Source organism: Pyrgilauda ruficollis, unplaced genomic scaffold (assembly GCF_017590135.1).
Source record: "Pyrgilauda ruficollis isolate IOZ18807 unplaced genomic scaffold, ASM1759013v1 scaffold28, whole genome shotgun sequence".
In the NCBI taxonomy this organism is placed as follows: domain Eukaryota; kingdom Metazoa; phylum Chordata; class Aves; order Passeriformes; family Passeridae; genus Pyrgilauda; species Pyrgilauda ruficollis.
In genome coordinates, this window is record NW_024524155.1 from 1,372,332 (window position 1) to 1,398,972 (window position 26,641).

A 26,641-nucleotide genomic window follows, 5' to 3' on the forward strand; every position below is an offset into this window, starting at 1 on the left:
TAGTCCTTGCTAATTTACAGCTCTCAGGGATTCATTCTCAGCTCTCCAAGATAATCAGTTGCCACTGTATGAACAAAAGCAAGGGCCCTGTCTATAGCAAAGTTGTCATTTGGTGTCATTTATTTCCTCAGTAGTTGCTTTAAGACAAGCTATAAAGTCATATCAGCAACAAATTTTATATACACAAAAGGAATCTTGTAGTCTTTAACAAAAATAGTGTCCCTGTTGGACTGCTTTGGGAACTAATATTTGTCTGCTGTGCCAAAAATCTGGAAAAAATCTCTGGAACTGTGTACCTCTTCCATGGGCTATACTGGAGAGTCAATGAAACTGAATTGTACCATCCTGATTTACTTTGGGTTATTGCTCTTGTGAATTGCAGCAATGTTCAGCTGTGCAGAAGGGAGAGTGGCTCCTTTGGAGACAAAGAGGAACCTGTGGAGTTTCAGGGCATCTGAAGATACATGAAGATACGTGAAAATGAACAGATTTCTAGGGGATCTGTCATGGGGAGTGGAGCTCAAAAAGGTTATTGTGGTCTTAGGGCCAGACTGCTCCCACAAGGGATATCATCCTGGGGGGACAGCTGTGTTGTGAGCCGTGACTGAGTTGCAGCAGCAGCACGATGAAGGCAGTGATGTCTCTTCTGCTGGCTAGACAACCCACGTTCCCCCTTCCCCAGGCGTGCAGGATTCCTTGCCTGGTGCACATACACGCACTGCCCAGACAGAGATCCTCACTTGGGCCGTCCGACCATGTCACTGCTTGGGCCCAGACATCTCCTATACTAATGTTTTTCTGTAACAGATCCCCGTGAAAGGCAGCCAGGTAAGTATTGATCAGCCCAGCTGTGGCCAGGAGGGGTGGGGCTGTACGTGCCGTCAAGTGGGCAAAGGGAAAGAGAGGTCAGGACAGAAAGGGAGGCAGGAGAGGTAGAGGTGACCGTGCTTTGCAGAACTTTGTAGGGTCTTGAGATTCTGTCTGGCTGTGTGGTCCCAGGAGACAGGGAACCACTGGCCTGCATTTCCACAGAGAACTGGAAGCCAGTCTTTAATATCACACCCAGGCTTGCCAACAACCAAGGCCTGACTGTGCCCGATGTCATCTCTGATTTACACAGGCCATCAGATCTCAGCCTAAGTCATTCACAGAATCTGCTTGTTGGACTACTTTCAGTGTTTCTGTACATCCTTGCTAGAGTGAGGAACCTATCACAGATGCATGAACTAGGGCTGTGCTCAGCTGGCAGCTGCACCTCTGCTGGAAGAGCTGAGACTAAGTCTGGATTACCAGGTCAGGCGGTGCAGGAGAAGCAGACCCCTAGATCTAACAGATGGCATGTAGTCCCCAAAGCCAACTCCTGTACCTTTGGAGCTGGCTCCACAGAAATCCCTGGGCTGGGCTGCCTGGTGGCAGGCAGTAGAATCACGTCTCAGTTTTGTGTCATTTCTGTGGGATCCTGAGTGCATTGAGACTGCTCTGGGACATGAACCAAAGCAAAGAAAAGCCAGATGAGAGAGTGGCTTTTAAAATACACCCTCAACATAAAGAAAACACAACTGTAGATGCATCCTGAGGGAAATTTGCCTCAGGAATTTGCTTTTCAGATATCTGTCTGCCTAGCCTTTTGCACAGAACAGGGCTCGCTCCCACATTCTGTCTACGTACGGGACTAACTGCACCTGTTTGTAGTATTCTGGGACTGCAGTTTACTCCATCCTGAGAGCCTGAAGTGCAGGAGAAGCAAGGACAAAGATGCACAAACTCACCCTGCACTGTGCGAGGCAAAGGCTTGGCTAAGGGCTGTGCTGCCAGTGTGCAGGGATATGTGTGGACAGTGAGAGGGACTGCTCATATCTGCACAGCTGCAGCACCAAACCTTTGAGTACAGCAACAACCACCACAGCACGTACTGGAATGAAGGTCGGGAAGGTTTGCAGCTTTGCTCTTCTTTGATCACATAATGGAGAAACTCAGCTCAATTGCTTTTCAAGCAGTTAAATGCCAGGCTTGCTTCACGTTTTACCTGTCTGCTGAGGATAATGTTATTTCCCCAAAGCTCTAACATCCACTAGAGTAAGACTCTTATAAATCTGAACTACTTGTGCCTAAAGAAAATGTACTTCATCAGTGGGTGTTTTTTTTGAAATCCCACAATACTTTTCTCAATAGTCCTACATAGCAAATCCACAACTGCCTGTTGTAACAATCCACCCTGATTTCCAGTAATGGCATTATCCTTGTAATTTTCCATTCATTAAAATCTGGTCTGCAAATGACCAGCTTTGCATGTTATGAGGTGCTTTCTCCAGAACTTTACCCTCACACAGCCTCATTTCCTGTACAGCCAACTATTGCTCTTGAGTGACCTGCTACCTACTATCTCATTAAAAGTCTGGTTTTTTTCAGTGCTGTTGACATTTTATTCTTTTAGAGCTCTTCCAAAACCACCTGCTGCAGGTGTCTGACTAGGTGCTATGACTATTGCTTTCCACTAGTAGTAAAGCAAGCTGAGGTCTGGCAGGCTGAACCACATATTACCCTCTTGACCCAGGATGTGTAGGAGATATACCACCACCTGTCACAGGCATGTCCTGTTCCCTCCTTCTGCCCCACCCCCCGCTTGCAAAACCTGTAAGTTATGTCTTTAGTTCCTATTCAGTTACTCTTTTACCTAAATGATTGATATACAGCACAGGTATCTAGCTAGCTGCCATGTCAATTTATGGTGATTATAATATGTGCATGTAGTATATTTCAACCCAAAGAAAAAGATTTTAAAAGTTTGAAAAGCTATTACACATCATAAATGTGAGAAGCCCTATAGACCTAAAGTACCAGGCCTTCAGGTGGAACTACAAATGTGTAGGGAATTACAGATCTGTGATGACGGACTCCACAGATGAACTGTTGAACTTGTTTTCTAGTTTCTCTTCTTTCAGCTTCAGACCTATGGGTCTCATTATGCTTCCTTTTCCTGAGAACTCAAAGAGCAATTTACTACCCCAAATCCTTCCCCATTTTGGTATCTGGAGACCACGAACAGATTGCCATCAATCTTCTTTTGGATAAACTGAACAGGATGAGTTTCTGATATCACTTACCAGGTAGTGCTCAGACAGTAAGGCACTTCTAATTCTTGGACATACAGATGCTTCATTTGTACACAACACCCTTTTCCTGCATTCAGATATGGTCTATATAGAGCTGATTTTTGTGCACCTTCCTTATTTCAAGGAGCATGCTCGTTCTCTAATGCACAGCATCACTCCAGGACCTTGTGCTTGATGTCCTAGACAGCCCTTCAGAGTATGTATATTTCCATTCCTCTCTAAGAACTTCTGGATGTGGAAAAGACTACAGAGAAAACTATCTGAGACAGAAGACAGTAATAAAAGAGTAATACAAAAAAAAAAAAAAAAAAAAGGTAGTAAAATAGATTTAGGAAGCTCATTCATTGAACTCTGCTTCATTAATACTGACGCCTATGTCCTGGGTTTTTGTTGCTAGACCTTAAATCTTGCCCAGTAGGGAAAGAAATATATCCCTGTCACAACCATGTGAAAGTCAGAATTGCTGAAGCCAGGTAGATGTCTTGTAAGGCTGCTGAAAAAAAAAAAAAAAAAAAAAAAAAAAAAAACAAAAAAAACCCCGAAGTGATTGTGCAGTTAATCTTGTTGGTTTAGTTGTGTTCCATGGTGATTTTAATTATACTGTAATTTGAGCTATGTCAAAGGATGGTAAGAATAGTGGCTGGGTAGAGGTTAGTGGAATGTCAATGGAAAGAAGTGATTTGGGGGGCAGATGTGATGGGCTGGAATATTGCTGTGCTCCCAGAGTGGGGGTGAGGCTGTTCTTGGCATGAGTATGACAGGGAGGGAGCAATGCCAAGAGGCAGTTAGGGCTGGCAGGAAGGGATGACAGTTGCTGAGTAGGAAAAGTTATACTGCACTGTTCATGAAAAGGGGGTGAGAAACACTGCACTGATGCTGGTTAAGAAGGAGGAGGTCAAAAATAGGACTCAAATATGTGGGGAAGGATATCACAGGAACAAAACTGCAGAGCTGAATACCAGCACTGAGTATCCACCTTCCCTAGCAGGCACTTCTCATCTGTGAGGCTGAACCCTGAATTCGCTTGACTTTTGTTCCACCTGACAGTAGTCTCTGCCCTCATGGATGGAAAAGTATCCAGCTGGTAACTTAGCTTTGGAGTCCATCAACAATTTGATCATCGGCTGCATTTGATGATCGGCTATGGCACTGAAGGACTCCAAGATACTACTGTTCAATTAAGCAGTGTTTTGTGCTCTGCAACACTTAAATGTTGTTTAGGTGGACTGACATGGAATAGCACTGGTTTTTGACCAAAGTATTCCTAAGAATGTTAACACACTGCTTAAAATACACCCAGCACAGCTACCTTGGACTGCATAGCCATAAGACACATGAAGCAATCATTCTCAAATCCCTGCTGCAGCCTTCTAATGGTACTGGGGAGCTACTGAGGGTTAATATCAAGCACTCATTGTACTGGTAGGCCAAAATATTTCATTTTGGTAGGGAAAAAGAGACAAAGTTCATGAAACAAAGGCTGTCTTTTGTGGTTTTGTGTTGTGTACTGTGTATGGGGCACATAGGTCTTTCAGCTGAGGGGGAAATAGTAATTTGTGCTGGCATATAACATTTTTTGATATCTCATGCACCTTTAACGACAAGAGCAGCCACAGGGAGGACAAATGCCGCTGAGCATGGCAGAACTGACTGCTTCTCTCTAGTTAGAGGGCAGGCTGTGGGAGGAGGTTCTGTGTACTCCTTTGAGAGCCAGGAACTCCCCTATATCAAACTCATACTATCTCACAGGATCAAGACCACAGATTTCCCCACTGATTTTCAAGTGCTCCTGTCATACCAAAGAAAAGCCAACATTAAATGTGTGCCACCTTTGCCCCTGCACTTTGGGGAGGTCTTATCACAGGAGAGGCCACATTTCTGCTTTCAGGTTTTGGGAGGACACAGAATCTGTTGCACTTTCTTACAGTGCCCTGAAACACCAGCTCTAAAGCAAAAAGTAATGATAGACAGATTGCAAAATAAATTCTGTGAAGTTTGCTTTGTGAAGAAGCTGATCCAGCTTTTTTTTTTTTTTTTCCTTTTTACTCTTCTTCCCCCACTCCAACAAAGGCAGGTCTAAGAGTAGCTACCTGGAAGCCCTGTTGCATTTTCCTTTAGTTACAGCACCAGGCTTCATAGATTTAATAGAAAAATTCATATTCTAGTTCCTTCTGTTACATACTTGCATAGATTAGATGTTAATATGCCTTTTTTACAAGGGTAAAGGTAATGATTTCTGAGCCTGAAATCAGGTATGTCATTTTAGTAAAAATTACTTGAATTCTGTGTATTATTTCCATAATCCCTTTTCCCACTCCTGTATATCAGCATTTTTTTCTGTATAGACTCTGTGGCATGTAAGTGGTCTTGCTTTTGCTATAGCCATTTCTTGACAGCAGGATCAATCCTGCTCCTGCCAGGTGCTGAAACTGCTGAACTCGCTTTGGCTGAATAAAAGCTGTGGGTGCGACACCCGCAGCGCTTGGCTCCCCTCTGTGGAATGCTACATTTGTATTAACATGTATCTTTCTTTGTGATTTTTTTTTTTTTAACTGAAAATGATGGCCTTTAAAACCTCTTCCTGGAGAGAGAGAGAGAAAGAGAGATTGAGAGAGGGAAAAAAATACACTCCCCTTGGAATTTAACCTTAATTTGAACCAAGATCAGTGAAAGAAAAGCACTTTCGTGCATTGTTCACCAGCTCCACCCAGCCAGCCCCTTATCTAACCTGAGTCTCTATTGCCTATAGCTTTGTAACTTTTGCAGTGGTGCTCTCCACAAGCTCTTACATGCTTTGAAACCAACCTGGAGACACTGTGACATTATAATACCAAGAAACACTAGCTATCCCATTTTGCAAATCCTTAGACTGCACAGTGCAGCAGCAGAGACTGTCCTTCCACAGGTTTATAAAGGGCCTAGTGTGTATTGCAAATAAACAGCAGTGGCTATTTCTGTCCCCTGGCAAAGGTGACAGCAGCTTCTGAAGCCCCTGACTCAGCCTCTCTGCACTCCCCAAACTAGGAGATGTTTAAACATAAGTAGCTCTTCATTTCAAGCTGATTCCTTGGACTTCTTTTGCCTTTTAGAGGGAAGCAGACAGCCCTTGATTTGCATGACATCAGCTTGAGGTCAAATTCAGCCTTAAACACACACATAAAAAAGCAAGCTTCCTTGTTTGCTGTTCAGAGGCGGACTTCCACTGTATGTCTCCTGTTGTCTGCACTGGGGACAACAGCCAGTAGATTGCTTTCCTATTACTTTTTACCTCCTAGAAAAGGCAGACAGCTGCTCCAGGTGTGGTCCACCCTCATGTCCCCTAACCCCTATCAGCCATCTGCTCCCTGCAGTCATCATGCCTTTCCTGGCACCCCTCAATTCTCCTGACTTGTGACCACATGGTCCACTTTCCCCTGCTTACAGTCTGCTTTATATCCCTTCCTTCCACGTCCTCAGTCTTTCTTCCAAGCCCTCATTGCTCATTATTCTCATCCCTGCTTCTGTCATTCTCTACAGTCACAGGCCACCTCCCTGGTTCTCCAGGGTCTTTGAGCCTGAATTCCCCACACTCACAACCCTTTGCGCTAAGTGCTGCCTCCTTTCACCTGCCTGCAGATGTGGCAGACATCTGACTGAGGACAATGTCCAGTGCCACCCCTCCTAGCAAAATAGTGTCCATCATCTAGGGAGCAACTCCTTAAAACTGAAGGCAGGAATCAGGCACTCACAATGGCTTCTTGAAATAAAGACCAAATACTGTGCAGCTCAGGAGAGAATAAGACTGTTAAATGCACCAGTGGCTTGCCATGTAACCTCCCTCATTTTAACAACTGCTGTCTGCTTTTCTTTTAAAGAGGTGTTATGAAAAATGCCTTTTGTTTTTGTTCTAGATAGCCTAGCAATAAAACCCTTCAAGGAAATACTTGACTATAGCACTGTTATTGCAATCCTCGAGTGTTTGAAGGACCCCTTAGAAAGAGTGTCAACCAGGAGACAGGACAGAGGAAGCAGGAAAAGTTGAAATAAGAAATATGAAGGAGACACGGTCAAGCATGAATCATTTCTTTTGGTTGAGACTGAAGCAAGATCAGATTTCACATCCACCCTCGACGGGACTGGCATTTTCACACACACGACAAACCTGTTGGCACGGAGGTGGCTTGATTTCATGATTATAACAGGGGCCATTGGCATATATTTAAGCCCGACTTAGATAAGGGGTACTGGGGGAGGGGGCAGTCTTCCATTTATTTTGAGAAAACCACAGATCAGAAGAACAGTTAAAACATAAATAAATAACCTTCCAGGCAGGTAGGCAGTTTTAGTGGATACCCACCAGCCAGGGAACTGCGTCCCCGGCGCCTCAGCGGTGGCTGGGAGCGCAGGCGGCCCCGGGGCAGTGACGGCTGCCGCAGCCCCGCGGGGGGAGCGCGGGGGAGGCGGCTCCGCGCCCCGGGGCCGCCGCCGGGTGCCTGCAGCTCGCTCCAGGGTTGGGCTGGCAGCGGGAAGAGGAGGAGGAGGAAGAGGAAGAGTAAATCCCCCGGCGTGCGGACGCGCTCCAGCCGCTGCCCGCCGCGAGGGGATTCCCTGACCAGGCGCTGCCTGCGGCTCTGGGCCGGAGCTGGCTCAGCAGCCGGATCTGGCGGGGCGGCGGCACCGAACCCGTGCTCGTAGGAGCTGTGTGCGTGTGGCTTCCAATGCCTATGCCGGGCCCCGAGCACTCTGCAGCGGGAGGGCTGGAGGGGAGCAGCCCCGCCGTGCCGGGGAGCGCTCCTCGGCCCGCCGCTCCTCCTGCCCACAGTCCCGGCCGCAGCCCCCGTCCCGGGCCGATAATCCCCCGCCGTCGTCGGAAGCCCCACACACGCGGGGCCGTGAGTGCCCGAGGGGCGGGGAAGGGGGAAATCCCCCGTGGGCGGCGGGCGGGTCCCCCCGCCCAGCGCGTTCCGCCCGGGGCGCCGCAGCCGGCGGCGAGGCCGCGGCAGGGCCCGGGAGCCGCCCCGCCCGGGAGGGGCCGCGGCCTCGGACGGCGGCGAGGCGCTGAGGGGAGGGCGCCGGGCAGCGCGGCCCGGTGCCCGCCGCGATGGCAAACGTCTGGTCCGCCCCGGCTTTAATTCCTCCTCTGAGCGTTTCGAGGCGCCCCCGTGTTTTGTAAGCCGAGCAATAAATTTGTAATTAAAGCAGTGTTATATTGGAAAAACTTTTTTTTTTTTTTTCCCCCTACGTAGATCTTTAATTTTCTAAGTGTCCCGCTCCCTCATTCTGGCTCAGGCTGAACCTGTGCCAAACCGCAAAGCCTATAGAGCACAGGTCCTTGCCGCTGAGGAGACCTCTAGCCTGTGTCTTCAGGAAATTAAAGAGCTCTGTGTCCTCGTGTGTCTGTATATTGACTATTTTCATAGGGGTTTAGCTGTGGTTTGCAGCTCAATATTGAAAGGCGTTATTGATACTTCGAGGGGAAAATTGAGAAAAAATTTTTTTTCTCCTTTTTTTTTATGTTTTCTCTGTGGTTTTCCCTCTTCTTAATTTTTTTCCTTATTAATGTCACTGGCATGGGAACAGCACCGTCATACTTCACCTCATCAACGTGTTGTGTGTATTTATTGCAGTCTGGAGGATCTGACTCCTAAGAATTATTTAATCCAAAATACATATATTTTGATGATTTGTTCTTAGATTTCCCAGTCACAAACGATTCACCTGGTGAAGTACAGTGACCTCTCTCCTTCTGAAATTACAAATTTAAAAAGGTATTGCTCTTTTCCATGCATATCTTATCTGATTAATACATACCATAGTTTTTATTCTATTCCAGCATTTCTAGGATGAAGGCAATATATACAATGAGAACATATGTATGACTTAGAAAACATATTAATATGTATTAAAGTCTTACTTGTTACCAGAAACTTAAAGGAGTTGGCAAACCTTTAAGCCAGGACAGTAAACTGAAATGTTCCAGCTTCTCAGTTGAATATGCATCTGCCAAAAACCTGAGAATTACTGTGCAGATAACCCTATTATCTGACAATATAAAAAGTTCCATCTTTTAAAGTGTTCTGTATCTCCTTTAGGTACTTAGAACAGCTACTATTTAATTAGGTCTTATTTACTTATTACATTCCAGTAACCCATAGGTTGTAAGCTTCTCTGTAACAGAGTGAAACACCAGCCCATGTCACAGACCTGATGACCAAAGTAGCTCTGAAGACCTCTTGCTTCTGGCACTAAGGTATTCCCAGCCTTCATTTGGCTTGAGCATGGCAGAGGCCCATGCACTTGTCTCCTCAGGAGCCTGCATTAAGCAGGTGACCTCTAAGTGCAGCCATCCCCAGGGAAGCTTTGAGCCCAGTACTCTGTGTGTGTGCTTGTGCTTGTTTGTGTATGTGTGCTGGCATGTGAGATTGTCCCAGTGGGGAAGAAACTCATCAGAAGGTTGGTCTCCCCCTGATTCCTAGAAGCAACAGAAGGAAACCCACTGAACTATGCTGCTGGTAATGGAAGAGAAAAAAACATCTGCATCCCAGAGGCCTCCCAGCCCTTCTTCAGCAACCTTAAACACGACTTTCCCTTGGTTATTGGTATTGAGAGGGTGATCTTGGATGGCTTTGTTCTAAGGACTGCGTCGAGGAAAGAAGAAGCTTTTGTATATTTCAATCATTCAGCAGAGCATTGCTGAATTACCTCTTGGTTGTCTCACCTATCCATCCTGGATCTTGTATGGATTTGACCTAGTGGCTTGCGCTTATATGGGCACACAATAGATGTTTACTGCATCAACCTGTATGTCCCTCGTTTAATTTTTGAGGAGATCATGGTGTGAGCAAGTAATTCCCTCCTTCACTGTTGTCAAAGGGCACCAGCAGCCTGGAAAGGTGAGGGGATGAGCGAGAACATCTGAAGGAGCCAAGCTGAGACTGCCCATGTCTCTCCCCATGGTGCCCCACACCCAAGGGGATGGTGGGAGCCCACGGGACACACACACCCCCAGGCCCCCCGCCCCATTTCATCTATCGCTGATAATGCTCGGGCCAGTTTTGTGACAGGATAAAGCCGTCACAAAAGTGTTGAAGCTCAGAATCCATTTGTTGTTGAGTACATTTTCAAAGATGGAAATGTTCTGAGTGGCTTTGCCTGCCATGTGTACACAGGTTGCTCATTCTGCTGAAACACCCAAGGAAACTCAGGTGTCCCCAAGCCACCCATTGCTTGGCAGAAGTGAGGGGTGAGGGCTGGGCCACCACAATGCTCTGCCAGTGCCCAGACACTGGGAAATAAAGAGGGTCTTTGTCCTAAATCTGTCAGATTTTTACAGTTTCTACCTGAATTTGGGATATGCTGGTAATTGCAGGAGGGGAAAAAATCAGCTGATTCCAAATGAAAGTGTAGTTTAAAATACAGTAACCTTTGTACCAATCTCACTGGAAAAACAGAATACTAAAAATTAGATATCCAGAGCTTCCTTTGACCTCTGCCTGTTAAATCACAATTTTTTTTAAATGGAATTCTGTTTAATTTGGCGACTCTCTTGTATTTATTTTTACTTAGCACTGCATAGCATTTCATGCAACTTTTTGCTCTGGAAGGGATGAAGGGCACGAAACCCTGGAGAGATTTAACCAGAAAGAAATGCAGGCTAACTAATGGCTGAGTGGTCCAGGGAGCTGGAGATGGTGCAGTGTTCTGCTTTTTACTAGAAAGAAATCTGGCATGAAAGCAGGATCTTTGTTGCCTAGGAATTAAGTTGTTGCTGCTGCTTATTCCTTACCTGAACTCCTAATCCCCTGTTTGTGCTATGGCACAAAACAAATTATTTCACACAGACCAAAGGACAGCCTTGTAACAATTAAAGTCTATTGTGTAAAAGTATAAATGGCACATTGATCGTTAAGGTAAGCAGACTTGTAAAGAGTAATTATTGGACATGAACTATACGGCCATTTAATGTACACTTTGGAGAAGTCATTATGCGTGGGGAGGTAAATTACAAACTGTAAAATGCTTAGTTAGCCAGTTAACATGTATGCTTGGTCTAAACAGACCCTAGCAGAAACAATGCGGAGTCTGCTCCTACTTTTGCAGAAAGCACAAGTATTTTAATACTGCTTTCCCTGGGAGAAAACACCTTATTCTAAATATCTTTAAATTTTTTTAAACAAATAAGGACCCCCTTCCCCTCAAATTAAAAAAAAAAAAAAAAAGCCCAACCACCCACCTCTATGATACTTTACAAAGTGGGAAATATTCTAAATCCTTGAACCTCGGACTTTGCTGAGGTCCATGTAATCTCGGTCACACTCATTAGGAAGAGAAAAAAGAAAAAATCTACCCCCTGCCCAGGGAGTGTTTAAAAGGATGAGTGTGGATCCACTGAAATCAGTCCTGTGAAGGTCAGCTTTGTCTTGTAAGAGGAAAGGTGACAGGGTCAGCATTATTGCACATGATGAAACCCCCACGGGGGCTGGAAGAGGTCATCTCTCTCCTCCTGTCCCCTCGTTTGGCCAGTGTGTCCCTTGTGGGGGCAAACCTGCTAACGACGGTGAGGAGATTTCTTATTGCCAGAAAGAAGCACTCGGCTGGCCAGTATAATGTTCCAGGATCCCCATTTAGGGTGGGTTGAAAGAACTGTTCCCCAGGGCGCAATTTGACTTTTGGGAAGTGTGGCGTCCCTCTGAGCCTGCAGAGAAGGCAGAAAGTTTCCGATGCGATTTGCTGGGCCCTTTCTGTGTGACTACCAACGCCTAGAGGGCATTGCCTCGGAAAAGCATCTCTGGGGGGTCGGGCGGCTCCCGCTTCTGCACTTGCATAAGCTCTTATGGAGCTCCTGCAGTTGGCGCTGGGAAGTTTGGAAACACAAGCGGGTTCGGTGGTGGGATGGATTGTGTTTGCTGGTACGCAGAAACGCGTCAGACGCGGGGGTTTGCATCTCTAGCCCACTTTGCCGCCGCTCCTAGTGCCCGCTGACACGCGTGTAATGCACCCGCCCCGGGCCCCATCACCACCCGTCGTACGTGCAATGATTTTAGCCTCTCATTGCTGTATTTTGCTTGGCCTTGAGAATTAGCCTGTTTGGATAACACCCGATAGAAAACATTTACGCTGGAAGCCAAACAGGCAAATATTTTAATCTCTCATATTAACTCAGCGGTTTTCCAATCGGTTGATTTTTGTGCTCTATTATTTATTTATTTGTGTATGCGTTATTCATTCATTCGCTCCATTCGTTCATTCATTCATTCATCCGCTCCGTCATTCATTCATTCCTCCATCACTGTCCCTCCTCCGCTGGACCGGCGGTAGCCCGGGCTGCGCCCGCCGCCGTCGCAAGAAGTGGCCCTCGGTTTGTTGCGTTCCCGTAGCCCTGGACGGTGTCGGGGTGTGATGGTGCTGAGACACCCCACTCCGACCCCTTGGACAGGCTCCTGGGTATCCCTGCCGTCCCTGGAAGAGGCAGGGGACTCCGGAGCATAGGACTGTTTGCCTGCTTGGCTGCTCTGTGCCCCACCGCCGCTGGGTCTCCGTAAGTGAGGGCGAGCAGCGAGGGGCAGCGGGCACTGCGCTGCACCCGGACAAAGTCCATCCGGCGACCCCCGCCCGCGGCCCGGCTGGCACGGGGCCGGGGGCCGGGCTGTGCCGCGGACCGAGAGGAGCGGCGGAACTCTCAGGGCCCGGGGGCGTCCCTGAAGGGAAATGTCAAGAACCTCCAAGCCCACTGCTGCCGGCTCGGTCGGCGGAGGGGGAATGCGCAGTCAGACCACCAACATGCCTGGAGCCGTACAATCCGCCACTTAATACACTTCTGCAATTTAAACTTCTGGGGACCCCCTCCTTTCAAGCCGATTTGTGATATAGGTGTTTTCTCATTACACTCCTCCCCCCCCGCTTTCCTTTGAAATGCACCCCCTCACCACCCTCCCGCTCCCTTTCTTCTGAGCCCTGCTCTCTAATTCTAGATGAGTATTACTTTGCTCTTTTCGTTGGCCAAGCACAATTGTGTTATTGGAGATAATGAATTCAATCCCCATCAAAGAGTATTAGGAGCGCCTTGGCCCTGTAGTGCCTTTTTTCAAACCGGGAATGAAAGGCAGAGAGAAAATTCTCTGGGTAGCCTCTGCGCTGGCAGCTTTTGAAGTGAAGGGAGGCGGGCATTGTTGTTCACATTTTTGTCCATACGGCAGAAGAAAGACCGGCGGCTTTTGATGAGAAGATGAGAACCGCCTCGTAAGTTGAGCAACAAGTTAGATGGCGAAGTCTTCCCGCTGCCTCCTGCCTGTGGATAACATATGTCCCGCATTAATAGGGGCTCAAGGGAACAATTGACCGGGGGGTGGGGTGTGGAGAGCTCTGCTCGGCACCGTCCAGCGGCTCCTTTTTTTTTTTTCCCCGTCCTCTGGACACCGATGCCCCTATGGGAGTGTTTTTAAGGGAGACCCGAAGGTATTCTCTCTGGCTCTTGGTTTGCTCGTGTGTCCATGGGGCCGAGAAGGGCAAGCGGTATGCACCGACCACGAGCTCTGCTGACGGAGAAAAGGGGGACCTCTGTGAGATGTGCTGGGTCACCTCTGCTCGTCGTTTCATTCTGCCAGGACTCCTGGTGGCCGTGATGTTAGGTCTGCTGTCATGTGTTTGAAGGGCATTCCCCCTTTCTAAACAAGAATCTCTATTATTAGTTTGCGGCGAGGAGTGGTTCTGGTTTTTTTCCGGACTAAATGTGGGTTCGGGACTTGGTTTTGTCATTTGTTATTTCCTTTCCATTTCACCTAAGTTAATCACATGCCTGAAGCTGGTAAAGTATTTCCTTAGATAAAGCAACCAGGCAAGGAAAACCAAGAAGAGGTAAAACGTCTGTTGCTCACATCCGATAACCTTAGAACTAGAAAACTTGTTGCATACATTTGAATAAGTTGAGACATGCTCTTATTCCAATCTCCTGCCCCGCAGCTCAAAGATTCCCCGCCCCCCGGGCTTTATTATGCTAAAGAGGTCATTACTGAGAGTCACTATGGAGAGATCCCGGTTTGCAGAATGAGGCCCACCTCCTAGTTACCAACATGTTTACATTTTCTGTCGGTCATAAGCGGAGGAAATGTGTGTTAGCAACCCGCCGGGCAGGCTCGGGAAATAGAAGGAATAAAGGGGGAAATATATTTCAGCTATTGCGCAGTAGATGGCAAACGTAGATGATTAGGGAGCACTTAGAGGTATCGGGCACAAAGGCGCTATTTGCCTTAGACATGGTTGCTGGAGAGTGCCAGATCCCACTCCCGGGGCAGGCTGCCCTGCGCCTCCGTGCCCGGGCAGGCTCGGAGTGAAGTGAGAGTCCTCGGGAGCACACCCGCACCCCCGTGCTCTGATAGCCTGGCTGGGAATGGAATGACGCGGGTCCCTCTCTCAGCGGCGTGGGGCAGCTCCGGGTGCACAGGGCACCTCCTCCTGACCGCTCGTGGCCAAGGGGCGACCCGACCATGAAGGGGATGCCCCCGCTCCAGATCATGGAGGTGGCTTTTCCACCGGACGGCGGCGGACTCGGCACTCTTTCACTGCCAAGTGGTGTGTGAACGGGCCCGATTTCGGAGGCAGAAATCGGTCCCCCGAAGCAAGTCCACCTGGGTACCCCCGCTCCCCTCTATTCCCTCGGGCTACTCAGTGAAGGCAGACGGGGATCCCAAATCCTGAGCTAGGCTAAACCAAAAGAGGGCAACGCCGTCCGCTGGGGAAGGCTTGGGCTACCGACACCGGGCGGGAGGCCCGGACGGGCAGGGAGGTCAGTGGCTCCGCACCCCGCGCGCACCGGGGCCGCGTCCCGCCCGCTCCCGTGTCGCCTCCGCGCCGCTGCAGAGCTTCCCTTGCTGCGGGGGGACAGCATGGGAGAGCGCAGGGCGGAGGGGAACACAGCAACCTCCGGTTCAGCTCGTGTTCCGCCTGCTGGCTGGAATAATAATAATAATAATAATAATAATAATAATAATAATAATAATACCCTGTCTGCTGGTAGTTCACCCTTGGAATAACGAGCAGGTGTAGGAATATTTCATGGGGAAAATTAGATTACCAATTGTACAATAATAATAATAATGTCAAAACAACGACGAACTTCCTCTAAAGTAACTCGCCGGAGCAAAGCCCATTCGAGCAATGCTAACGCAGCAGAGGCACAATTCCGGAAAATGATCCTTTCTAAGAATTCAACTAAATGCAGGAGTTTTAGGGTGGGAGGAAAAAGAGGACATTGCATCTTTTTTCCCTTGTAGAGACAAATGGACTCTGCCATGAGGCTACATATGCCTTAAATCCTAGTGACTGGAGACAAAGGTGAGCGCTGGCAGTTTGATCTGTCCAAAGTTCAAAGATCTGAAATCTCAATGAGTTTCTGTTTGAGGTGAAGGGGAGAAACAAACACCATGGCAAGGCTTGGGCCAGAAAGTTGCAAGGTTTGCAAGTGAAATGCGACGCTATTTACACTAATCTATCCTTAACTGCTACTTTGTCACAATGGTCAGAATAATTATTAGAAAATAACCAGAGGGAACAAAGGCAGGTTTCCTTCTTATCGCCTCCCGTTTTCCACTCTTCTCTTCCCCCAATTATTTTTTCGCGCTGAAACAGACCTTTCGAAACTAAAAATTGCAGAAAATGTACAAACTATTTAAAAAAATATTATTAGTCTGTCTGCCTTTGCCAGGAGCTCAGAAGGCTGGCTTCGCATTAAGAAGACGAAAAAAAAGAGCTATTTTGCTGCACGACCCTTGACATGTAAATAATCAAACTAATTGCGTTTTGATTTTAGCTATTAACCATTCTCCTATATTTCCCAAACAATATTGCAGCGTGGGAGTTTTGCGGGGACTTACATTCTTTACTCCGGTCACACTCTGTGCACTATTGTGGTGTGATTTCTGCCTGGTCATTGTGTGTTATGTATATTTCCACTTGCCTCCCCTGAAAACAAATACATATTAATTATATGTATGTTAATATATATAATATATGCATCTATGCTCCTCTCGAGATAACTTTATACCCCATGTTTGTATGAGGATAATTTGCTTCTTCATTAATTAAATTTATCACGAAAATGCACACGAAATCTTTTTATTTATTAAGTCTCTGATTTTAAAATGTTATTTTCAGAGTGATTAATCACATATGCTCACACATAGATGTCTAGATTCCGTTTAATCAGAACAGGAAAGGAACCATACAAAGTGCATTGTTATCACAATCAGGTGTTTTATCTATAATATTTCTGTAAAAAACCGAGACAATTGCTCTTCTAAAGACTAGTTGGCGTTATAGCGAGGGAATTCATTTATTTCGCGTTTATGCTGACGGACCAATTTCAATACCTACTCAACCCATTTCAAAACAATTTTTGAAGCTATGCCAATGGCTGAAGTGTTTTCTCGCACCGTTCTCTCACGATTTACTTATGGTTTATTAACACTAATAGGATTCAAATGAAAAACTGTCCGGCAATTTTTTTCTTTGTCGTCTTTCAGTAGCCCCGAATATTTGGAATTATTCCTTCCAAATAATGTCTATCCTCCGATTGCTTGCCGATGTAGATGTCAGTGTTGTCCATTCGCACCCAGGAAACAACCCAGCAGTTACTTTTTTTATTTCTCCCACTTGACTTGGGCGGCTGAAGTTGCTTTTATTCCATCGACTCTTCCCTTCTGCGGAGGGCAGGTGCTGCTCGCAGGTGCTCCGAGGAAGTGCTACTGGTGGGGGGCTCAGGGGCATCGTGCCCTCTCGCCGGGGGGCTCGGGACTGTCGGACCCCGCGGCAGAGGAGGGCTCCGCTGCGCCAGGGGACCCTTCCGTCCCCTCGCCCCCGGCTGCAGTGTCCCAGCCGCATCGCCTCGAGAGCCCCTGCCCCGCCGGCGCACCAAACACCTCCCCCTTGTCCCGGGCCGGGGGCCTCCTCACCGCCCAAACTCCGCGGAAATCTTTACAGAGATCCCCCGCAGCCCCGATTTACTCCCTGCTTGTATTTAATGACGCTAAATGAGCCGTTTTCGCTCCCCCGCACGTGGCCGGTCGGAGGTAATTTGCCGAACAGGAAAAGACGAAGTTCCCCTATAAATTGAGGTGTCGGTCGGAGCCTGGAACCTGAAGCCTGGCGGGCTCCCGCTTTGCCTCTGCCCCGGACGCGGTGCTAAGACACCATCTCTGACAGAAGCAAAAGCCCCGCACCCGCCAGCTCCTTCCCTTCTAGCACAGAGCGCGACCGGTCCGGCTGGAAGGAGACGCTCGCAAACTCCTCTCTACACACTGCGGGGCGGGGGCATGCACCCTCTCCTTGTGGATCCCATTTTTAGCTTATATTTGCCCTCTGGCTGGGGGTTTCCTGAGCACAGGATTAAAGCAGCAGCAGCAGCAGGGCAGGTAGGAGCGGAACGTAAAACTGGACTCTTTGCCCTGCTGTCGATTTCCAAGTCTTAAAACTGATCACAGAATGCTGCGTGCTTTGCGCCGGGACCCGCGTTTTTAACATGAGCTGCATCCCTGTCTTGTCAGGGGCTCGTTCCCCACCGCAGACACCATTTGCCTACGAGAAGAAAGGGGAGGAATATAATCTTGATGGCGAGTGGCGAAAGGGCACACGCTGCATCCGTGACAGGCTCCGCTCCTTATCTCTGAGAGGTTTGGAGCCGCGTCGGTCCGCTTAAACCCTTTTATTACCCACGCCCCAAATATTTCCATTACACACGGTCTGTGCTCCTCAGCTGATATGTGAAACTTGCTGCCTTATCGCTGTCAGTCGATTGATATTTTCCACGTATGAGCCCAAGGCATTAAATCAATGTCTCCACTCTGCAATGGCATATTCTCTATAGACTAGTCTGTGGGAGACAAGCGAAGTCCTGCTGAAAATTGGCTTCATCCTGTCTCGATTCTCACGAAGCTTCTCTTGGCAGAAGAAGCGGGGCTTTAAATAGGATCCGCATGCCCAGACCCGGTGCCGAGCAGCCCCGAGCTGCCCCTGGCTGCGGGGGGTCTGTTGATGTTTGCCATTTCGGGACATTCAGAAGCGAAGGTGCCACGCAGTCGGGCCATGGGGTAACCGGCCGCACACGGCGACGGGGACAGAGCCCCCTCCCCCCCGCTGCAGGACTCGCACTCGGCAGCCGGGGGAGGACCTGCCGTAAATGCCCGCCCGACCAAGAGCACCCGCACAGCACGACGCGGGAGACAGCTCCGTGTCACCCGAGAGCCGTGCGCGCATCTCCGACCGGGATCACCGCTGATCCGGCCACACTGCAAAGCAGAGGGGGTCTCCCAAGGCTCTTTTTCCCCTCCCGTTTTTAGCTGGGTAGTAGTGTTGGAGGAATGCAGTGAGATTTCTGGGACGCTGGCTTGGCTTTTCTTTTCTAAGTGGAATCTTAATTTGGTTTGTCGCCGCTGTCCCTAACCCGTCAGGGGGCAATTATGTGATAATTACGAGAATTACACAGTCCTTTTATCTGGCGGCCGTGCACGAACAGGGCTTGGCACAGCGAAATCCGTTCACACTTAAACTCCCCTCCCCCGACAAAGTCTATTGCAGGGGACCAGAGCTCTCCAGCGCGGCTGCTGGTGTCTTTCCTACGTATGGTTCCGAGCCGGAACTATAAAGCGGGATCTGGACCTTTCCAGCGGCTCGGAGCGGCGTGGAACCGCCCTGGGGATGCTCCCCGTGGGCGTCATCCCGTCCGGCGGGCAAACGCCGAGCCTGGCCGCAAAACACCCAGGAGGTTACATCGCCTCGGGCGGCTTTTTCCTGCCATCCCTCAACATATCCCAGAACCGTGAATTAGGGAAAAAAATGAAAATAAATAAAATAAAATAAAATAAAATAAAATAAAATAAAATAAAATAAAATAAAGAACATTACCACACACTCAGCTTCACAGGCCGGTGACATCGCAGCGCCCCACAAGCATACCCTCCGGGAGCGTCCTCCGCCCTCCCTCTGCACAAGCCTGGCCGTACAAATCTTTCCTCTTCGCATCCACACTTAAGCACTACGTTTTGATTTTCTTGCACACGGTTCCGTCCTCCGTAACCCATCCCAGAAATTTTGTAAGAAAATAGCAGAAGTATTTAATTGATAACATTTGATTTATTTAAAGTCCTTAACTGCAAATGATCAAAAACATACTTCACGCATTAAATTCTCAGTTATCGTTTTAAATCAAAATATTTTTTCAATTACAATCACATTTATAAAATTAACAAAATTTCTTAAATTCACGTGTAATTATTTTTTACGGTCATTTAAAGCAATTTTCAGCTGTAAAGAAAGAAAACAATATAAACCATGCAATAAATTAAGAACATTGAAACAGCGAACAGGAATAATAATAAAACCCGTCTGGCTATGCTAACACCGTGTAAAACTGTGGAAAGTGCAATAACACTGGATGAAATAAGCTAACGATGGCGATAATTAAAGGGCCACAAAAAAAATTTATTAGACAAGTTTGAAAAGGGGGGAGAGACAGAGTTGTCCTCTTTTCCTTGCATCAGTGTAGTAGTCAATGTTTCCTAGGGGAGGGGGAAAATAACCTGGTTATAGATACACAGTTCTAGCTGGTACACAATGAATACACTTAAATTAAATAAGTATGTCATCCACATGTTGATGAACTATAGTTCCTGATGAACTATAATCTTCAGTAACAGATGGGAAGGAAAAAAAAAAATCCAACTGGCTGTGACCTCTTGTAACTTTATATTACATCCCAAAACAGGTAACACTTGGAAAAAGATAAGGGTCGCATCCTGCACTCCAAAGCTCCAGTTGGTCCCCTCGGGAGTGCAGGATCCGGCCCACAGCATCTGGGTTTTTTGTAGGTTGTAGTAGCCGAAGGTTTATTTTGCAAGTATCAAAAGGATGATCCGAGAAAGTAAATAGTTCTCTTGTTGCTTAGAGATTCTTTTAGTGTTTTGCTACTTCACAGCAGTATTGTCCTTCAAAGCCTTTTTAATTAAAAAAAAAGTCTTAAATGTCTACTCGCTTCTTCATCTCCGTATTGTTAAAGTATTGCCACATACCTGTAAACTTACATGAGATTATAGAACACATAAGGGAGGGAGACAAGGGAGCGGAAAGCACAAACAAGTAGTTTACACGCTCAACATTTTTTTCTTCTTTTTAATAACACCCTGCATAGGCTGGGGAGGTCTCCGGGGAGAGGGGCTGGGCGGCAGGGGCCGGAGGGAGTATGTACAAGCGGGACGCGGCCGGCTTTGCAGGAGGTCCTGGTGGATCATAACAACACACAACGCGTTGCGAGACAATTAAAAAGTAACAGTCCTTTGCACGCAGCGTGCGGAAACACCTTGGTCTGTCTCAGGGAAAGCGGGGAGAGAAGCCAGGAAGGGGAGGAGGGGTCTCGGCCCCGGCGGCGGGGGTTGCACAGCTAGGAGGTGTTTAGCACGGGTCTGGAATACACACCTTGGTAGTAGGAGGGCTCTAGGGCCGAGGGCTCGATGCTGCTCCGGCCAGCCATGGAGGCGCTGCCAAGCGGCAGCCCGCCGGGGATGCTGGCCCCGTAAGAGGAATATTGCAGCGCCTGCTCGTAGGCTTTGAAGTCCAGCTTGTGCTGCTGCTCCGAGGAGGACATGAGGTTGTTGATGGAAAACGGGTGGTTGAAGGAGTAGTGGGGATCACCCTTGAGGTGGAGTTGGGGTTCGTGGGCTAATGAGTGAGGGGGATGTGGGACGGAGGCCAAAGTGGGCACAGAGCTGATGGTGGAGGAGGCGGCCGAGGCCGAGGTCTTTAGCTCTGTGCTTGATCCACTGTGGTCCATAGACTGAGGGCTGGTGGACGGGTTGGAGCTGGAGAGAGAGGTGGCCGTATCCAGCTGTGCAGCCTTGTTGTGGCCTCTGTGTAGGGGGGAGCTGGAGCTTGAATTAGAGGCCCCGGCCTGATCTTTCCTGCCCTCCTGAGTGGCTTTACTGTTCGCCGGCTTCTCGCACTTGAAGCGCTTTTGCCGGCGGAGGTAACAGCCGTTTTCAAACATGTTGCCGGAGTCGGGGTGCAGGGTCCAATAGGAGCCCTTGCCGGGCTTGTCAGGGGATCGGGCCACCTTGACGAAACAGTCATTGAAAGAGAGCGAATGGCGGATGCTGTTCTGCCAGCGCTGCTGGTTCTGTCGGTAGTAGGGGAAAAGGTCCATGATCCACTGGTAGATCTCACTCAGCGTCAGCATCTTGCTGGGTGCCTGCTGGATGGCCATGGTGATGAGGGAGATGTAGGAGTAGGGCGGCTTGGCGTGGGGGTAGGTCCGCTTGAAGGACTTAGCATCCCGCGTCCTGCCGAGGTTGGACTGGGTGTAGGCCATGGGGCTCATGCAGGGGTTCATGCTGCCGTAGGGGCTCAGCCCGTTCATGGGGGCCGGCTGGGCAGACATGGCGTTGATGCCACCGGGGCTCAGCGCCGTGCCCATGGCGGCCACACCGGCCGGCATGCCGTTCACGGGCCCCGCCGAGCCTGCCGGCATGCCGGCCACGGCGCCGGGACTCAGCCCAGCCCCCAGGCCCGTGTTGGCGTAGGACATGTTGAAGGAGCTGGAGGTCATGTTGCCGCTCGTCGTCATGGTGTTCATGGTCATGTAGGTGTTCATGGTGTTCATGGAGCCCAGCCCCGAGTTCATGTTGCTCACGGGCACCGAGGAATAGGCCTAGGGCAGCGAGACAAAGAGACGGAGTTAGAGAGGAGAGAGGTGTGGCAGGACCCCGTAGGGGCCGGATCCGCCCGCCTGGCCCAGACAGCCGTGCAAACGTCCTGCTACGGGACGCCGGCTGCTTCCCCGACACCAGGGAAAAAACTTCCCCAAAGTCGCACGGAAAGGCAGCTGCTCCCATGAAAAGGTCTATTTCATATTTGTATACATTTATAAATAGTCACGGAGCGGGGGTGCTCTCTCCGGACGCACTGCCGGTTTACTGGCGTGTCGCAGCTTGCGCGGGCTGCACCGGGATCAGCGGGGCGCACGGACCGACCGTCTTCCCTGAGCCGCTCCAAGCCCTCGCGGAGCCGGGCTGCGGGCTCGGACTGCCCCGGCAGGACGTGTTCTCTCCGGGGCATTCCCGTATTTTGTAGTGTATGTGTCCTGTCTCGCTAGTTAAATACTTAAACTCATCAGAGTATTGGAATTGGTGGGCGTACACTGTTTGCGCCAAGAAGAAAGAGTGCTTGTATTTTCTGAAAAAAATCTCACGCATGTCTCCCTTCCCGCAATAATTTAAATTTCTTTTCTAAGAAATATATAAGATGCAATAATGTCTTGTTGTAAAATAATTTTAAAAACCCTCACCCAAACCAAACAGGTCTTGTTGGCCTGTTTTATCTGTGTAAAACTTCCCCCCGGTCTACATTTTCTATTAAAACAGTCTTTAAATTAAAGTAAAAAAAAAAAAATCAATCAACCAAACAATCAAACAACAAAACTTTCCCAAAGTAGGAAACCCCTGAACTTTTCCTCTCTAAGATTTTCTGCAATTGCACGACGTGAAAAAAATTGAAGCACCCTAATACATAACACAACTCTTAAAAAAGGCAGAGCCGGAGAGCTTGAATTTGTGCTTTCTGCTACGGCATCTGATTTAACAGAAGAGAGAAAGACTTTCCCAGTTTACTCGACCTATGGCTAATATGGCTAAGAAAATGAGGTATAAGCAACGGTTAAATATTTAAAACTCATTTCTGATCCCCACAAATTTCACGAACTTATAAATGCACTTTTGATTTAGAGGATCACATTAATTATTTGAGATGGTAGAACGCGGCTGGGTTTCCCATGTTGCATTCTTGCAGTTATTCAAATTAAATGGCGAGAGGTGAGGAAAGATTGAAGTTTAAAAAAAACAGTAAAAGCGAAGTTCCCTCAACTTTGTGTTTGTGGACAATGCGTATAAGAGAGGAAAAATGAGTCTGGAAACGGCACATAATTAGAATGACCCTTGTTTGCCCTTAGCCGACTTTCCTTTATTAAAGGAGATGCCGGCCGGGTGACACGTATCTGCCTCTGTCCGCGTGGCCCTATGGGCGCGTGTGCCAGCTTCGGCTGCGGGACGAGGCGTGGGGACTGTGGAGCCGTGTGTCCGGGTGTGCTGATGCAATGCCCGGGTGCGCACACCCAGGTGCCTGCCTCGCTGCCGCACTTCCTCAAAACGGCTCCTTCCAGGGCGGGAATCCGCCGTGCTGCTGGCCGTGCTGCCGGGCACTGGCTTCTCCGGGACCCCCGCTGCAGAGCCTCAGCAGCGCAGCGCGGACCCCAGGCCCCGCAGGGCCGAGGCTCGCCGGGGGTAGGCTCCGAGCTTTCCCGCGGCCCTCTCCTCCGCCGCAGCTGTGGACGCTTGGGCCGGTTCTCCTCCACCTTGGGACGTCGCTGTCAAACGGGCGCGGGGGGCGGAAGCGCCTGCCGCGGTCCGGAGCGGGTCCGGGTGGGGGGCGGCGGGTCCGGGTGCGGGCCCCCTCCCGGCCCGGCTCTCGGCAGCGCCGCCAGCCGGCCCGCGCCAGCAGCGCACGCCGCGGGCAGCCCGTCTGCAAAGTACGGACAAACGGCTGGTCTTCCCCTCCTTTCCTTTCCCCCGGCCTTAACAGGTGAGGGCCCGGTGCTGGCGAGTAGAGAGGCCGGAGGTCCCGCCGAGAAGCTCGGGGAAGGCGCTGCCCCCGACCAGGACGCGCTGGCGTCCGTCTCCCTCGGCCCCTGCCATCTGCCGGGAAGGAATCGGGTGCCGGCGGCGCGGCGAGTGCTCTGCCCAGAGCCAAGAGTTTACGGGGTGCTTTTGTGCCCGCCGCGAGAGAAGATTACGCCTCTTAGATGAGATCAAGAGCTGTCCCCGGCCCCCCGGCCCTCCAGGCGGTCTCGCAGCCGCCCCGCGTCTTCCCCAAACGCCTCCAGGGCTCCTGGAAGCTGTGTTTTCCTTGGGGAAGCCTAGCCAGTTTCGGCGCCGGAGGGAGGGGGAGGTACGTTTGCGTTGGCAGGATCTGGACTGCAAACCGATTCCTCCGATTGCTGCCCCCTCCAGACCCCCAGCCACCCCCAGATCCTCCCCTCCCCTGCACAGGGGCAGCAGGGAAGCCAGACCCTGGGATTTACTCACCTCCTGAGTGTCGGCGTAGTAGCTGTTCCAGTCGCCTGTTTCATGCCCTTCCATTTTCACAGTCCCTAACATTATGGAGCCAACCTGCCCGGTGTAACCATCCAGCCTTCTTGCAAGCGAGCGACGGGCAGTAGGAAAAGAGCCCGAAAGCCCGACCTAGCAGGAAGCCAGCTCTCAGGAGGGGCGGGGGGTGCTGAATTCTGCTCTATAACCAGCCAAAAAGGAGGCAGGGAGCGGTGTGGGGCGAGACAGTTGAGAAAGTGAGGAAGTGCGGCTGGGATGTGAGTGGAGTTGAGCTGATGTGGATCTTACGTCGCAGAAGTACCCACCTCCTCCTCCTCCTCTCCCCATTTGTCCGCCTCACAAAGGCGTTCGCACCTACAAAGCCGGAGATGCACCTGCAAACAAGGCAGTCCCCCTCGCCTGCAACTCCCCCCGGGGCGGCACTTTATTTGCAAAGCTGCGTAATTGGTTTAAGCTTGTGGGGAAAGAAGGAGAGACAGAGGTGGGAGAGGGGGACAGAGGCGGGCGGGGGGGCGGGACGGGATGGGACGGGGGACAGGCACGACCACCCTTTCAGGTGGACAGGACAAATACTAGGAGGGATAGGGGGAAATGAAATGAGGTAGATGAAGGAAGGGCAGTCCCCTCTATTTGAAGAGAACGCAAAAGGCCATCCAGCCTTAAACCCCTGAGATTAGAGGCAATATTTACTAAAGGCCGGTAGATGCTCCTTTAACTTGATGGCCGGGACGTGCTTCAAAGTCCCGAATCCTGAAGTCCACAGGTTCCCCCCTCTCCCGCCCGTCACTTCACAACTGGTTTCCGCGTAGGTACCTCCAGGCCCTGCCGCGGAGCCCCAAGTTCCCATCGCCCTCGGGCCAGGGGATCGCATTAGGCGCTCGGGGCTGCGAGCAGCAGGCTCGGCTCCGCGCTCCCCAAAGCCCTCCCAACCCTCCCCCACCACACCCCCCTCTTTCTCCGGGCTAAACTAGCCCTTCAAACGCGGTGCCGTCCTATACAGATGGTGATAATGATATTGCTTTTTGGGGTGCCTTATGTTCAGAAACCATGTGAGTCACCGCGCTGAGACATAATACTACAGGTTCCCAATAAATACGGACAGAGGCCTGAATGCGGATCCACTGATATTAACCTCCACTTGGCAAACATCAGGTGAGTCACTAGAACCATTTTATATCTTTACTGTGGAAAGCCTTCAGCCCAGAAGGCTCATTTTGAAGCTTTTTCTGATGCCAGAAGCCCAGGAGCAGCAATAATAGGTAGTGAGTATCTAATTTCCAACTTCTTGCTTATTGACCTGATTTCTCACAACGAACAGGGGAGGAGTATTCTACACAGGCTGGTAAAAGGTAAAAAACACCGATAAAACAAACTGACATTGGAAAAAGCTTTTTATTATTATGGAAGGAATCTCTCAGTCTTTGCAGAGGGATCAAACATTTTCTGTCCTGTCCGGCTCTTCGAGCCTATGTCAACACCACGGACTTTTCTTAGGTTTCTCTATCCTATCCCTTGTGAGTTCGTTCCCACCTAGCTACTAGAACTTTTATCACCTCATAGTAGAAAACAAAAAACCAAAAAGTCAAAACGAAACAAAACAAAAAATCTACATCACAAACCAGCAGCTAATAACCCTTCCCCCCAAACCCAAACAACTTTTCCAACAGTGAGAATTTGAAGGGGAAATAAAGCTTCTCGGGATTTTGAAAAAGGCTTGCACATCATACCACAGAAACTATAATACACACCTGGGTCTGAATTTCAGCTTGACATGTTTATCTTTCAGCATGGCCACAGTTGCTTCCACAGTGATTTGTTTTCGAGTGATCTGTGGAAATGTCACCCCCACAAATGGGATTTTAAAGTTTCTTATAGAGACACAGGATTCAAATGACGAGATATAGCATATCTCTGCCACGACAAATATGTTTGAACTTGCTCTCTAAATGCACATTCTGTTACCCCTTTCTTTGTTCTTTTTTTTTTTTTTTTTTTTTTTTAATCTGGCAACAGAATTAAGTCAAATCCTCGAAACAAACAAAACTCTGGAATCACCAGAGGAGAACAACATATGAAAATATGTTTGGAAGGAAATAAAATATATAAAAGCAATGGATTAAATCCCTGCTTTCTCAAATGGTCAAACTACACCCATGGATATTGGGACAAACGCCAGTGGAATATCTAAGAAATATTAGAATTGCGGTCTTCATGTATGCACCCTCCCTCTTTTCTTAATGAAAGCCGTGTATACGTCTGAAAACAGAGGTCCTTCGGTGGTGGCTTGCCCATTTCAGTGTTTGAAGTCTGTGGAGTATGTTCCCCCCTTGCAGCACGGCCGCATGCGGGGACGCTGGCAGGAGCGCAGCTGCCCCAGAGACGCCGCTGTCGGCCCCCGCCGCTGGCTGA

At 49.3% G+C, this 26,641-nt stretch overlaps 1 protein-coding gene across 1 annotated transcript; it reads right to left on the minus strand.

Annotated features, from left to right (window-relative positions):
* Positions 1-20,517: 20,517 nt before the first annotated feature.
* FOXA1 (forkhead box A1) lies at positions 20,518-24,280 on the minus strand. The gene is made up of 2 exons (XM_041472033.1): positions 24,209-24,280; positions 20,518-21,780 (listed from the first exon to the last, which is right to left on the minus strand). Exons 1-2 carry the CDS (start codon positions 24,278-24,280, stop codon positions 20,518-20,520), a joined length of 1,335 nt encoding a protein of 444 aa, XP_041327967.1.
* Between the last annotated feature and the right edge of the window lie 2,361 nt (positions 24,281-26,641).

Coding starts and splice junctions, on each gene's coding strand:
- FOXA1 (XM_041472033.1), bottom strand. CDS start 24,280: ATGTTAGGGACTGTGAAAATGGAAGGGCATGAAACAGGCGACTGGAAC. Junction 21,781..24,208: donor ACTACGCCGACACTCAGGAG/GTGAGTAAATCC, acceptor TCGCTGCCCTAG/GCCTATTCCTCGGTGCCCGT.